Here is a 15,271-nt window from a genome sequence, read left to right as displayed (position 1 = left end):
TCCCAGCCCCAGTGACCCTGGGAAGCCTCGGAATCAGGAACGCACAGAAAGGGTCAAGAACAAAAAATAACACAGGCCTTTTATTTGCTCCAGAACTCGGCCGCTGTGTGGTCTGAGGGTGCCATGCTTTCCCGGGGCCCCCCGGGGGACCCCCCTCACTCAGGGGGGGCTGGATTTCGGTGTGAGGTCAGACTGCAGCCCCCACCCGTCTGGGCCTTATCGGTCCAGCAGGCCCAGCTGGCTGCCCGCCACGGGGCTCGGGACCACTGAATCCCCTGAAACTGGAATATGGTGCCCACCTTCTCAGCAAGGCGGCTTTTTCAGAAGGCGTTGGTTAAAATATTGCACTTGTAAAGTAGGAAAACTGATGAGGCAAAGGTTTCCTATTACAGGACGACGTGCCAAGCATCCAACTACTGTTTAAATAAATAAAACTCAAGGCAGGGGTCCGAGCTGTGAGCCCCAGCAGCTCCCCCGAAGAGCCCCGGAGCTCAGGCCTCGGCCCCTGCCCCGCCAGCCAGTTCTTTAAGGAACTTGGTCGTTGCGAAGTCTCTGCAGCAGGGAGCAGCAGCTCCAGATCTGTCTTAGCCGGGGCCCCTGACCTGCCCAGGCCCTCGGGCCCCCTCGTACCAGGGCAGCGGGGACCCAGTGGGGCCAGTCCCTCTACTCCTCCAGTGGCCTGGGCCTCTCTTGGTCCAGGCCTCTCATCCAAATGTCCGTCTGTCTGTCCGGACGCAGCCTCCGGGGGCTTGATTGCCCCCTCTGTCGCAGGGGGGAGGGAGGCAGGTGGGAAGGGGCCCAGCCTGCCTGGTGTGAACACTGAGCTCTACCCGCATGGCCCCTAAAGCGGGGGACTCATCTTCTTCTGGTTAATGAGGTCCAGGTAGAGGTCCGAGCGGAGGAAGCGTGGGTACGAGTCCTTCTCCATGAGCCCAAAGATGCGCTTCTGTGCCAGGTCGAAGCAGCCCCGAGTGACACTCTGCAGGTTGTCCTTGGTATGCTCCCGTGTGTACGAGTCCAGGTTTACCTGCGGGGCGGAGGGCGATGAGGTCAGGGCTGCCTGCAAGAAGCTGCTCCTAGGGGCCGGGGGCCGGGTCAGGACCTGCCCAGCCTCTCATCTCCAAGCCCTTCTACTCCACATCGTAAGGTTCAGAGGGGAACCCCATAGGTTAGCAGAGTCAAGTCCTGGTTCGGTCACTGACTGGAGGTGTGGTAGAGTTTTTAGGGCCTGAAAATATCACCTCTAGGGTCAGGCTACCTGGGTTCAAATCTCAGCAGTGCCACATGTTAGGTGTGTGACCTTAAGCGAATCGCTTAAGTGCTCCGAGCCCTGGGTGTCTTAATTATAGGCTGGAATAACACTAGAGTCCTCAAAGAGCTGTGAACATTAAGCATCACCATCCATTTATTTAAAAAAGATAACGCCTGGCACACAGGAAGCACTCAGTAGACATTAGGCTCTCTGAGACTTTGTCTCCTCATTTTAAAAATGAAAATAATATTAAAACCTATATTACAGGTTGTTGTGAGGGGTAAATATGAGTGCTCATCTGTGAAGGGCTTTGCATGGGCCTGGCACCTAGCAGCCCCTGACAGTCGCCATTTGTGTTAACAGTCAGGATTCTGTTCTTCCCGGGAACCCCAGCCTGCTTCCTCTTCACCCTGAGCACTTGGCCTCTAAGAGTCACTCTGGCCTCTCCCCTTGCTGAGCGCCTCCTTGAGGCTTCCAGCCAGCCCCCTCACCGAGAGGCCACTGGGCATGGGGACGGGGGCCTGAGGGCCTAGCCCAAAGCCCTACCTCCTTGCACGCCTGAATGGCGATGTACTCAGCAAAGATCTTCTTGGCCTTGGCCGCCATCTTGGACTGTGACTTGACCTTCTTGAAGTCCTCGCATGCCAGCCAGAATTCCAGGTTCTCCTCACTAAACTCAGTGCGGAGGAAGGCCTGGAACACCGCTAGACCGTCTGTGAGGAGAAGCCCAGACCCTGAGGTGAGAGGCCAAACCAGCCCCTTCTGCCCTCAGGCCCCCCCAGCGGACCCTCTTGGCTCATTCTGGGTGCAGATGCTGGGGGCTTAGTAATGTCACCCGCTCCTGAGACCCAGGAACCCAGGATATGGTCCCCACCCCTACATTGCCTCTTCATGGGCCTTGGCCAGGTCTCTCCCCATCGGTGCCTCAGTTTCCTCATCTGTCAAATGGGAACCACCTCCTGGATCCTAGTGAGGATCAGAAGGGGTTCCTGTCCGCGAGATGACAGGCACGTTTGGCCCCGCGTACGCCCTCAGCACATGGAAGTGTTTATTGTTATTCTGGGAATATGGGTCTGAGAACACAGGTCCCAAAGGCCTCCAGCAGGCAGTGCCAGCTCTCATGGACAGAGAGGGGCTGGCAGCAGCAGGCTCCAAGGCCAGACCAAGGGCCTCAGCCTTTCCCAACAGCGGGGACACATGACTGGACCCAGGAAACAGGGAAAGGCAACCTCTCTGGGGCCAGATGCACTCTCTGAGCCTGGGAGAGGAGGAGAGGAGGACGGGGGACAGGACACGGAGAGGGAACAGGCCGGGTGGCCCCCACTTACACTTGTGGACCAGTAGCTTCTCCAAGGACTCGCCCCACTTGAGCGCTTCCTCTGAAGTGGGCCTGAGGGGGAGGCAAGGGGCACAGTGAGGGCCAGGAGGCTCAGGGAAGTGAGCTGACCCCTGTCAGCTGTCCTTGGCCCCAGCAAGTAGCTGAGCCCCATGAGGAGCACAGGAGGGGAACCACCCCTTTTCTTGGGGCCGGCGGCATCACTTCTACCCCCTCCTCTGCCCCTCCCCAGCGGCTCCCCATCCACGCTGCTCATGCAGGGTATGAGGCTCCTTCCACAGGAGCCTCCATCACCCCCGAGCCGAATCAAGCCGACTGCATTCTCCCTTACACGCCCACCAGCCACCCTGCTCCCACGGGACCCGGGAGTATCTGAGGGGGCCCAGGGGTGCCGGAGAGGACCTACTTGAATGACTTCATCACTTTGTCTGTCTTGCCCGTTGGCTGGGCCCCAGGGGATTCGTTCCGCCGCCTAAAGATGCCCAGCTTGTTCTTCATGTCCTTGGCTCTGGGGACAGAAGCAGAGAGGGGTTCGGTGAGCCCGGTCCACTCGCCCGCTGCCAGTTCAGGGTCGGGAGGGTGAGGGCTGGGGCGAGGGGCACCTACTCCTTCATGGTGTGCCGCCTCTGGAGGTTCCCATTCCGAGTGAGGTACATGCCTCGGAGCATCGCTGTAGGGCCCCCCACCTTGCTGCCCGGGACGGTCCGCTGCAAGCACCCCTAGGCTCCTGTTCCCAACCTGGTATCAGGCGGCAACGGTGTGGGCTGCAGCTGAGCACTCACTCACTGGAATTCCAGCCCCCGGACGACTGGACTCCCAGGCACAGGCCAGGCTGGGACTCAGACAGGAGGAGCCAGGAAATGGGAGGGACCAGGACCGGAGCAGGGAAAAAAAAATATCCCTCCTGGCCAACCCTGAGAGGGAGCCCGTGAAAGGGGCATGTGTCTGGAAGGGGCGGCCTCTGGGGCCCGCCCAGGCAGGAAGCCAAATCCATTATTTGTGACTGGCCTCCCCGTTACCATGGCAGCACCCTGGGAAGGAGGAGAAAACAAGTCAGCAAATTGCTGGGAGGGAAGGCGGGAGGGAAGGGAGGCTCTGCCCACCAGGGTGGCAGGACAGGCTATTTTTAGCCAAGAGCCATTTTTAGCCCTGCCACTCCCCCAGGGCAGATTTCAGCCTGTGGGCAAGCTGCTGGCGAGAAAGGGGTTAAGCATCTCCTGCTCATGATTGCTTCCCCGGTCCCTAGACCCCTATCTGGGTACCTCCCTGTGAATAGTTTCTGCCAGCAGACCGCTCAGTCTCCGTCATCGGCTTTGGATATATCCACCCATGAATATGCAGGATGTCCCACGAAGTTTCAAGTTTTAAGCTCGAGTCACTTCAAAAGTACAAAGCCCATAAACTCTCAAAAACATCATTTGAAACAAATTAACTTTTTTACGCCTACTTAGTCTTATGACTTTTGAATAATACATTTTTTTGTTTTAGTTTTTGATCTCTGTCCTTCTGATTAAAGACGACAAATGCTGACTGAACCGAAAAATTAAACGCGTGAAATTTAAAATGTGTTATCAAAATCGTAAAGCTAAGTAAGTGTAAAAGAAATTGAAATAATGGGCTTTCAAATGTGTTTTATACATTGGGCAGCATACTTCTGAAGTTATCCGAGCTTCAACGGTTACTAAGACCAACAGGATGCCCTGTTTAATGAAGGCAAGTGGTGCAGGTGGACGTTAAGAGCAGAAGCGCTGCAGCAAGACCGTCTCAGGTTCAGCTCCCAGCCCCGGCCGTTACCAGCTGTGTGCCCTTTATCAAGTTACCTAACCTCTCTGAATGTCAAGCTTTCTCATCTGTTGAACACGGATGATGACAGTACCTACCATCTGCTGGGATTCTTTCGAGGCAAGGGGAAAAATGCACAAAAAGCTTTCGCACAGTGGCTGGGGCAAAAGCGCTCAGGCTTACCTGCATGGACCCTGAGGTCCTAGGGCAGCTGATTAGAGGTGAGGACCCTGCTCTAGCAGATTCCAAGCCAATGAGATAAGGCCAAGGAGTCCAGGGACAGGCAGCCCTCTGGTGAGGATCAAGGCCCTCTGAGAGCCTTGGTGGGGCTAGGAGTGAGAGAGCCCCGCTTCTTGGGGCACCGTGCTCTGTTTCGGACCCCTGCTCCTGGCCCGCTATCGAGGTGAGGCCATAGAAGCTGGGGGGAGGAGGGTGGCGGGAGGAGAGCTTGCCTGAGGTCCAACCTGCAGGCTGCCGCCATCCACTTGGGCTCCTTGCTGGCTCAGAGACCACTGTGTTTCCCTGTGGCTGGAGGAGTCTGAAGCGCCTGCCCAGCCAAGCCTTTCGTCCCTAGATGCACAGCTGGGCAGACCCACAGCCACACGGCACAGCTGGAAAGAGCCTCGAAAGTCCCTGATTGCCACCCAGGTAACTCGAGAAAGGGTGGTAGAGGTCAGAGATGCCCCACATGGGCCCAGAGAGCAGAACTGGGGCCCCCAAGAGGAAGCTAAAGGGACACTTTCCTCCAATCAGAGCCATGGAAAGACGGAGCAAGTGGCCTCTGAAGAATGGGCTCCCATCACTAGGAGCTCAAAGGCTACTTAGCAGGGGTGCTGCAGACCTCCTTCAGGGTGCTCGGCTTAGAAATAACAGGCTCTGCGGGAATTCCCTGGTGGTCTAGTGGTGAGGATTCTGTGCTTCTACTGCAGGGTGCCTGGGTTAGATCAGACCCCTGGTCAGGGACCTAAGATCCTACAAGCTGCGTCATGAGGCCAAAAAAATAAGTAAATAAATAACAGGCACTGAAGGAAAAACATACATTAAAAAAATTTAAATATATGTGTATGCATATTTACTTTTTTAGAGCCATCACGCCAGGTTTCAGATCTCAACTCTTGGAAAAGCAACTTAACCTTGGAAAACCAACTTAACCTCTTTCTGCCTCAGTGTACTCATTTGTAAAACAGGTTAAATAAGAAAAAAGGAAAGCAAAATAAAAATTATGGTAAGAACCCAGGTCTCCCGCATTGTAGGCAGATACTTTACCATCTGCACCACCAGGGAGGTCAGAAAAATAGTACAGATAAACTTATTGGCAAAGTAGAAACAGAGTCACAGATGCAGAGAACAAACCTAAGGTTACCAAGGAGGGGGTACACATTAGGAGATTGGGTTTGACATTTATACACTGCTATGTATAAAACAGATGACTAATGAGAACCTACTGTTCAGCACAGGGAACTCTACTCAATGCTCTGTGGTGACCTAGACGGGAAAAAATCTAATAAAGAGTGGATATTTGTATATGTGATTCACTTTGCTGTACGGCAGAAACTGACACAATATTATAAAGCAACTATACTCCAATAATTTCTCTTTTCTTTAAAGTGTTGTAAAGGCAGGCAGCGCAGTGGTAAAGAATCCGCCTACCACTGCAAAAGACGCAGGTTTGATCCCTGAGTCAGGAAGATCCTTTGGAGTAGGAAATGGCAACCCACTCCAGTATTTGTGCCTGGAAACTTCTATGGACAGAGGATCCTGGCAGGCTGCAGTCCATGGGGTCGCAGAGTCAGACATAACTAAGCACGCAGGCGTGCATGCAAAGGTCAAATTAGATAATATATGTAAATGCACACAGAACGGTGCCTAGCACAATAAATATGAGCTATTTATCACTGCAGATTCGAAGAGTCCTCGCCTAAGCATTTAAGAATGTGAGCCATGGGCCATCAAGAGGCAGTGCCCCACTTGGAAAGATGGCCAGAGTGGGTGAGGCAGGAGAGCTCCAGCATCCTGCATGCCTGCCCTCTGCTGCCCTCCACTGCCACACTCCTGGGAGTGCCACCCTCAGCCATTCTGGTGCCGCCTGCACCGGATGGTTGGTACAAAGAGTCATCTCTGTGCATTTCACCTTCCCTAGAAAGTGCAACGGTTCTGGCTGCAGAGTGAGAGAAGCCCAGTGTTGCTGCAGGAACCTGGAGAGGGCAGGGGAGCTGGAGGGAAAGAGTTTCTGGGAGTGGACCTGAGCCAAGGTCGAGGTCAGGGAAGAACGTGGCAGAAGGCACCTGGGAAGGACTCGTCCCCCGACCCTGAGGCCGGCCTAATTGGTGTGCTACGATGGGCTCTACAGGACCTGGAGTGGAGGGGGTTCCCTCTGAGGGCCACCATGTCCCTTACCGCCTTCTCCTCTGTCCCTGCCGGCAGTCTCCATGGCCCGGGGTACAAGGAGACCGTGGAGAAAACCCCTCACTCTCTGTTAATAAATGAGCACCTCTAACAAACCTCCGAATCGAAAGTATAAATTGTGTGGAGGGGGTGGGGGCAGAAAGGCATGGGGGTGTATGGGATCCGCTCTCTGAGCCTGCAGCACCCCCTCCTGGCAATGCCCAGGACTGCCAGCATTCAAGAGCTCAGTGGAGAAAGGTGACCCTCGTGACCAGGCCAGTCAGCCCTTTCTCAGAGGTAGCAAAGAACTCGTCGTGGTCACTTGGCCACTGCTTGGCTTGGCAGGTGGACAGAGCCAGGGCAACCCGGCTCCTTGCTTTTGCTTGGTTCCCTGTGGCTTCCAGACACTAAATCTGCACCTTGCCTCACTCTGTGTGGATGGACGCTGAGGGCGGTGCTGGGTGCTCAGGACCCTGGCTGACCTCACCCTGGGGCCATGGCTAGGTCCCAAGATCCCATTTTTTATGAGTGTCTGTCTAGGGTAGGACTGGATGCAGCCCCTTCTCCCTGCCTCTGCCCCTGGCCCACTGGGCAGGGAGAATAAGCCAGAGGACAGGGGAAGGAGAGGTGTGCAGGGACCGCTCCCCCGCCCCCATCACTAGGGTGAGGACCATAGATCTTTCCAACGTACAGGTTTTTGCTCTTTCTCTTCCGGGAGGTGTCATCATCGTCCCCTACTGTGTCAGGCCCGCTCATCTGCAGAGAAAACACAGACACGTTGCAGCCTGGGCTGTTGTCTGAGCAAAGAAAGGCTCAGGGATCTAGCAGGTCCCACCAACCAGCCCACCCCCACCTCCATGCTCCCACCCCTTGAAGAACAGTGGAGGGAGGAAGACCCCACTACCAGGAGCAGCCTGTTCTTGGAGTGTCCTCCTTGAGCACCTAGGAACGCAGCTTGAACAGAACAGCCAGAAACACAGCGCTCATGGCAGTAGGGCAGGACAGAGACAAAGCTTCAGTCAAGGTTCTACTGTGTGACTTAGCCAACTGCTGTCCCTCTCTGAGCCTCTAGTGCTTAATTTCAACATGGAGATCATAATGACTAACCAACTCAGGATTCTGAGGTTTTTAAAGAGACCTGGGATGGGTCAGCAGCGTGTTAAGTGATTTATTACATAGAAGAGCACCTCTCTTGCCTTCAGAGCTTCCCTGGTGGCTCAGATGGTAAAAACATCTGCTTGCAATTCAGGAGACCCAGGTTTGATCTCTGGGTGGGGAAGATCCCCTGGAGAAGGAAATAGCAACCCACTCCAGTACTCTTGCCTGGAAAATTCCATGGATGGAAAAGCCTCGTAGGCTACAGTCCATGGGATCGCAAAGAGTGGGACACGACTGAGCGACTTCACTTTCACTTTCTCTTGCCTGTCTCTTAAAACTTTCCATGGCTCCCAAGTACCCTTGAGATAATGTCCAAACTCCAGGACATGATGTACAGGGTTTACCATCTTCAGGTCTGGGCAGAAAGCTCCGTATCGCCATCAGTTACAACTCTATCGGTTATCTCTCTGGCCTGACCCCTGCTCCAGCAACCTCTTCAAACTGCCCTCCAACCAAAACCATTCCAACCAAAAACCTTCCCAGCCGGGCTCTGTACATGCTCTTCCTTCCATGGGAGATGTTTTGGTGACTCTCTCACCTCCCATTCCTTCCAAGACCCAGCCTCAGCAAAGACCTAGACCTCAGGTAAGCTGCTTAAATGCCTCCTGACCCAGGAAGCCCTCCTTGACCCCTAGACCAAGCGTGTGCCCTCTTCACCCCTTTGAGGTCCCCGCTGTATCCAACATGGCTTCTCTCCGATCTGTCTTCTCTAATGGAGTGTGAGTTCCCAAGAGCAGGGCCCCTGTCTGCCTTCACCTCTGTCTAGGTCACCTTGATTGGGCCTGGTGTACGTTAGGAGCTCCAGAAATACTTGAGTGAATGAAAGAATCAAGGGAGAGGGAAAGCAGGTTGGGAAGGATGTATCTTGAAGACTTCACACTGCTTGATTAATGGCCTGCAATTTTATTTCCTGCTGTTCCACTGAGCCCCCAGATTCTGCCCTGCCCTACCTCCACCCCCCTTCCCTTTGCCTATGCTGTGCCCCCTTCCTGGAAGGCCTTCTCCTCGTCTGCCCAGTCTTGACACCCTCCCAGCCTGTCACCCCTCCTCTCCTCCACACCACTGCAGACTCCCACCGTCTCTCCTGGGGCCGCCCTCTGTTGCCCTGCCTCTGTGTGTCCATCCTCCTCTTGAAGAAATCAGAGCCCTACAGTGCCACCCCAGGGCAGAAGCACAGGAAATGCATCGAGATGTTGGAATAGCTGTGGCTGAGACGTCCTAAGACATGACAGAAGACCACCAGGTGTGACTCTCAGCTCTGACTCCTCATGAGTCACACCTTGGATCTCAATTTCATTTGTAAAAGAAAGAAAATGGGCTGAACTTTAAAACACCATGTTATCAATCCTGGGAGGAAAAGTGGGCTTAGTCCAGATATAGCTGGAGCTACCAGCCTCAGTGGGGCAACGACCCAGAGATGGAAGGATGGATGGATGGATGGATGAGTTATAGCTTCATTCATGGAGTTCATGCTATAGGCCAGACCTCAGAATGGACATTATCCAGACACTGTCCCATTAATCTCAGAGTAAGTCCATAAAAGTAAACAAAACCTCAGAGAAGTTAAGTCATCTGCCCAAGGACACCCAGCGTTTACGTGACAGCTGGAATCTAGGTCTCTCTGAATTTAAGGCCTGTGTTTCTCCGCCAGAGGATGCTGGTACTCAGATGCAAGGACGGGACACATCTTGAAGGTTTTCAATGAACGACTCAGGGGAAATGCCGCCTCCTTCCTGAGAAAGCTGCCCCACCAAAGTTGTAAACACGTGTGTACGTGCACACACGGGCACACGCCCAGCTATGGTACGGGACTCCGGATCTACAGTTTGCAGGCTGGGTATGGATGCTGCCTCCACTAACTTTGGAGACGTTCCCAGACTTTCTCAGTTTCAGCTTCTTGAGCTCCAGCAGAGGCATCCACCCTGCTTTTGGGAGATTCAGCAGGATAAAGTCTGGGCCCCCAAGGCCCGACTGGCACACAGGGCGCCCTCAGGAACTGGGCGCTGCCAGCATTCACCGCCCAGGGGTTTTGGTGTCACTGTCGCCCGTGCACACAGGTCACAGTTGTCTGGCCTGGCCAGGCAAGGCCTGAAGCCCCCACCCGTGGGAAAGGGCCCAGAGCACTGGGCTTCCTCCCATTTAACCTCAGCTTCCGCACTTTATCGGCCCCACACAATGGGCCTGGGGACCACTCCCGCCCCGCCCGCCACCCCCAGGCTCTGCACTGCTGGGAACCAGGCTCTTCCTTCCACTGCTGGGAGGGGGTCATCTTCTCCAGGGTCGGCTCTCATCAATCAGCCTGAGAGAAGGGCCAGGGAGCTCAGGCCCTGGGAGTCCGCCCCCAAAGTAGCCAGCGAAACCCACACACCAAGGGGGTGCTGTGTGCCAGAGACTGAGACAGAAAGTCGGGGCTGTGATTTCCAGTCTCAGCTTGGCTGCCAAGCCTCCTGTCTCCAGGAGCTGCAGTGAGGCCTGCCTGAGGCTCAGCACACAAAGGGTCTCTCCTTCCCATCTACTCCCCTGCTCTGCTCCTTGGCTCCTCCGTGCTGCAAGGTGACTGGAGATGAACCCAGAGCCACTCAGCCCGCCCTTCACTCCAGACAGGTCCCTGAGGCCCGCCCAGCTCCCACCCGGCCACCTCCAGGGACTGGAGGAATAATTACCGTTTATATTGTAACTATGACTATTATAATAATCATGGAATAAGAGTTAAATGCTAAACTGCCTGGATTTGAATCCTAGCTCAGTCACTTATTAGCTAATCGACTTCAGCCAAATTATATCCCCTCTCTGTGCCTCGGTTTTTTTTATTTGTAAAATGAGGATAATAATTGGACCTCTCAAGGGGTGTTGTGTGGATTAATGAACACCTGCGGAAGTGCTTGGTAACTAGTAGCTATGGTGGTATGGACTGTCTCCTGCCATATCAATAAACAAGAAATCTCACAGCCATCAGTGATCTCTGGCCTCCAAATGTGAACGAGGGCTCCCCAAACTGCAGTCCAGCAGATGCTGCCCGCCCCCCGCCTCTGCCCCCCCTACAGTGACTGCTGAGGAGCTGGGGAATGCAAGAAGCAGCCATCTGCCAACTCCTCATGAAACAGGATCGGCCCCAGACAGCTGAGGTGCACACGCAAGGAATGAATTCAGTGAGCCCAGAGGTTTGCATCTTCCCATACACAGAATGCTAAATTCCTTAACTTGATACCTGATCTTTGATGTTCAGACTGTCTGCAGACTTGTATATAGCTTGACTTCCCCTCCTGTCTCCTTGGAGCAGTTTTCTCAGATACAATGAGATGCTATCTCCCAGGCTCCGAGTCATTCCCACCAAACAAAATAACTCTCTACGTTCAGGTTGTAACTCTATTTTTTTAGTGGTTCGAGCTGTTACTCACTACGTGCCAGGCAGTGTGCTAAAGCGCTGTGTCATACTTTCATTTAACCTTCTCAACTATTCTAAGAGCTTTTTGCTGTTATTTCCCCCCAGTTTACAAAGCTGAGGAAACTGAGGCCCAGAGCTGTGTGCTAAGTCACTTCAGTCATGTCTGACTCTTTGTGACCCCATGGACTGCAGACTTCCAGGCTCCTCTGTCCATGGGATTTTCCAGGCAAGAGTACTGAAGTGGGTTGCCATTTCTATTTGCCCGGGCTCTCTGAGCTGGCCAGCAGCAAAAAAAATTTCAGGTCTGGCTGCAGACCCCACCCATGACTGAGGGGTCTCCTATAAGCAGGGCCTCACCTGATTCCCCCTGTTGGTCCTGACCTGACTTCTGGGGCCACATGGCCATGCCTGGCTCCTCTCTCTGACCCAGACCATCCTGGCAGACCACATGGAACTTTGCAGAAACACTGGGGCTAAACTCTACACTTATTTGTTTAGACAGAGGAATGAATCCTTTAGGCTTTTTCAGGTAGGAGGCTGGAAGGTGCTATCATGCCTTGGAGCTAGAAGGCGTCTCAGGGGCTCCCTTGTCTGAACCACAGCCTAGATGGGAACCTTAGGGCAGCAGGGCGGGCACCCTCCCCTGGCAGCCTCTGCCCAGGCTGGCTTCCTGCAGGAGGGGAGAAGGAAGCAGCGCCAGGGAGGGGCCACAGCCTCTTCTCTCCACTGTCAAGGAATGACCCATGATTCTGAGCTGAGCCAGGCCAGGCTGGGGTGAAATTCACAGATGCTCTTGCAGTGTCCCTAACTCCCAGGAAAAGGACAGACACGGGCCCAGAAAATCTGTCCTGCTGGACCCTTTTGGGAGCAGCCGGCAAGACGCAGGTCTGGCAGCAGAGGGCGCTGTGGGACAACTCAAGCCGGCACAAGAGCCAGCCAGCCTCAGGATATGCCTCGGGATAACCCCAGGGGATCTTCTCTTCTCTAGACCTCAGGCGGCCCACCCGTGAGATGATCGCGGCCGAGTGTTCCATCTCTCAGGTCTGTCTGGTTCAGAGGGGAGGGGTAACCTGGGACTGTCACCTCTGTGACAGATTGCACTATGGCCCGCCTCGGTGTAGCCACACGGCAACACAATGACTGGCGGAAGGCCACAGGAGCTCTGTCTGGCCCTCCTGGGTCTCATTGTATCACAGGATGACTACCGTGGGCACAGAGCTGTCAATATACTGCAGCCGTCTTGAATCCCTGGGACAACTCCCTGAAGACTTAGCCACTCCTGTTTTATAAGAGAAAATCGAAGCTCAGGAAAAAAAAAAAAAAGCTCAGAAACTTGGCCAAGGTCTCAAGACCAGGAGGGAGGAGGCAGAGCTGAGACTGAACCCAGTCTGTCTGACTCCACAGCCCGAAGACCTCACCCCTCTCCTCTTCACCTCTTGCCTGGCTCTGCCTGAAAACTGTGGTCGGTTGGCATCCGTGGACCCTCCCTGAAAAGCCACGCCCAAACTGGGAAAATGGAAGTCACAGGAAAACCTGCCGCCTCCCCCAGCGGCCAGTCCCCAACCCACTGCCCCTCACCTGCTAGAGGTGTGCAGGGTTTAGGACAGGCTCAGAGAGGACTGGACAGGGTGAGGCCACTGTCCAGCTCCATCGTCATGTGGCCTGGGACAAACCCTTCTCCCTAGGCTTCAGACTCCCCACTGTAAGATGAGTACAACTGGTCCCAGCTTGCGGCAGTGCCGTGAAGGCTACAAAGGGGGCGTGGGGGGCAGGGAGATGCCTGGTGAACGCCGGGAGGACTGCTACTGCTCTTGCTGTCCTCCTTTTTCTCATCACAGCCATTGTCGTCAGCATGATCCCCTTTATGGAGGACCTAGCAGGAGCTGAGTGCCAGGTACTCTTCTGAATGCTTAACCCAAGTCAGGCTCTTTAATCTTCCCAGTAACCCTATGATAGAGGCACTATTTACTCATAATACCCATTTTACTGATGAGGAAACAGGCTCAGAGAAGGGCAGGGATTTGCCCAAGTCCCACCGCCAGTGAGGGATGGAGGGGGACCAGGGTTTCTGTCCAGCCTAGACTGCACTTCCGCTTGACAAGGGTTAGCTTCTTACTGAAGCCGGCTGTCTGGAAGGAGAAGAATATGAACAATGCTGAAGGACTCGAGGCCTGGCAAGCAGAAGCTGAGTGGTAGGGTGGCAGCCTCTGAGGTCCCTGCCAGCTAGTCACTCAAGCCCAAGAAAGGAGGCAACAGGCCAAAAGAGGGTGGGAGATGGGAGGATGCCAGTGGGAACCTTCAGCTCCCAAAGGAGGAAGCTGGGACGGGAGAGAGAGCTGTCCTAGGCATGCTGGACTACCAGGCGGAAATAACTTCCCCCAAATTGGAGCTGAGATCAACTGGTTTGGGGAACTAGAAATGTATGTGAGAATGTGTGTGAATGTATCTGTATAGAAATATCTGTACTGGAACAAGAGCAGATGGGACAGAACTTGGAAGGGTCTGGTGGGGACAGTGAGATTGGGAGGCCCAAGGTGGGTGTGGGTCCTTAGACCTCAGTCGTCATCCAGAGGAGAGTGTCCAGGCCTGGCCTGAGTCGGCCTGAAGCCTCACTTCAGTAGGACAGAGGTCTGGACTCCTCCCTATAGAAACTGACTCCAAAAACAATGGCCTGAGATGGTGATACTCAAACTATGGGAAATGTCCCAATCCCTGATGGACTGGTTTAAAACGCAGGGTCTGGGCACTGCCCCCCGGAAATTCTGATTCCAGCTTCTAGGGAGGGGAATTAGAAATCTATATACTAATGACCTCTTCCCCTGATGATTTCAGAGCACATCAAAAGTGCTTACAGATGAGGAAATAGATCCGTCCCCTTGCCTTTGGAATTTAGTTCTAATTCCTGGACATGAAGTTTAAGGCCCTTTTCTGGAGGGCCCCAACCTACCCTTCCAGCATAGGCACTTTTCAGCAGAAGGTGTTATCCCTCGTGCCGAGCGGCCTTATTGCTAGTGGCTGAGAAGCTACAGAGGTTTCTGAGGCCATGTCTCAATTTGGTGGGGAAGTGTGCTGGAATCCATTAGTCATGTCTGCCGCAGGTTTAGCGGCAGGAATGGCAGCATGCATGCCATGCATCAGCCATCCATGCACTGTAGAGATCTCTTGTTCTAGCTAAATTAACTTCTGCAGAGTCTAGTCTAGGTCATGTTCTTCACAGTATGCCTACCTCATCCTCTCTGTTTATTCTAAACCTGCTCAACTTTCAAAGCCAAGCTGAGGAGCATCTTTTGCTAGAAGCCTTCCCTGGTGGCCCTATGCCCTGGGGTCTCTCCTCCCCGAACCTGCAGGACCACCACCCCCCGCCTCACAGCAGTTGTCGTAACAACACCTTGCACCCCACTGACTGTTAGCACCTCCACAGCATTTGCCTGGCGCCTAGACTAATGACATCAGGCACCGAGTTCTTTAGAAGGTGAAGTGAAAGTGTTAGTAGCTCAGCCATGTCTGACTCTTTGTGACTCCATGAACTGTATCCTCTGTCCACGGAATTCTCTAGGCAAGAATACTGGAGTGGGTTGCCATTCCCTTCTCCAGGGGATCTTCCCAATCCAGGGATGGAACCCAGGTCTCCTGCATTGCAAGCAGATTCTTTTCACTGTCTGAGCCACCAGGGAATCCGCAGGCTCTTTGGGCTCACCCTCAATTGCCATGGGTTGTAAGTGCTATTAATCTCTGCTTTTCAGAGAAGACACTAAGGCTCAGGAGGGCTGAGCGGCTCACCCAAGACCACATAGTAAGTGAGGGACAGAGACCAGATTCAAACTGGCTAGTGGGCCTCAAGGGCTTCCTAGGTGGCTCAATGGTAAAGAATCCGCCTGCCAAAGCAAGGGATGCAGGCTCGATCCTTGAGTCAGGAAGATTCCCTGGAGGAAGAAATGGCAACACACTCCAGTATTCTTACCTGAAAAATGCC

The 15,271-nt window shown here is 54.0% G+C and overlaps 1 protein-coding gene across 7 annotated transcripts in view; it reads right to left on the bottom strand.

The window, feature by feature from the left end:
• Positions 1–53: 53 nt before the first annotated feature.
• Positions 54–15,271, bottom strand: part of RGS3 (regulator of G protein signaling 3) — a 139,847-nt gene continuing 124,629 nt past the window's right edge. For 6 of the 7 annotated variants that reach the window (XM_055579404.1, XM_055579408.1, XM_055579409.1 and 3 more), the window contains 5 exons: positions 7,447–7,511; positions 2,995–3,096; positions 2,581–2,642; positions 1,799–1,965; positions 54–1,027 (listed from right to left, as the gene is read on the bottom strand). In XM_055579404.1, the coding sequence (XP_055435379.1) occupies positions 842–1,027; positions 1,799–1,965; positions 2,581–2,642; positions 2,995–3,096; positions 7,447–7,511 (582 nt within the window). In that variant the 3' untranslated portion in view covers positions 54–841. Of the gene's footprint in view, positions 1,028–1,798; positions 1,966–2,580; positions 2,643–2,994; positions 3,097–3,194; positions 3,697–7,446; positions 7,512–15,271 lie in introns of those variants that run through there. The other variant, XM_055579412.1, reaches the window with a different exon arrangement.

The sequence above is a fragment of the Bubalus kerabau genome, chromosome 4 (assembly GCF_029407905.1).
Source record: "Bubalus kerabau isolate K-KA32 ecotype Philippines breed swamp buffalo chromosome 4, PCC_UOA_SB_1v2, whole genome shotgun sequence".
NCBI classification, from domain to species: domain Eukaryota; kingdom Metazoa; phylum Chordata; class Mammalia; order Artiodactyla; family Bovidae; genus Bubalus; species Bubalus kerabau.
Note: the sequence above shows the minus strand (reverse complement) of the source record. Positions and strands in the feature narration are given on the sequence as shown.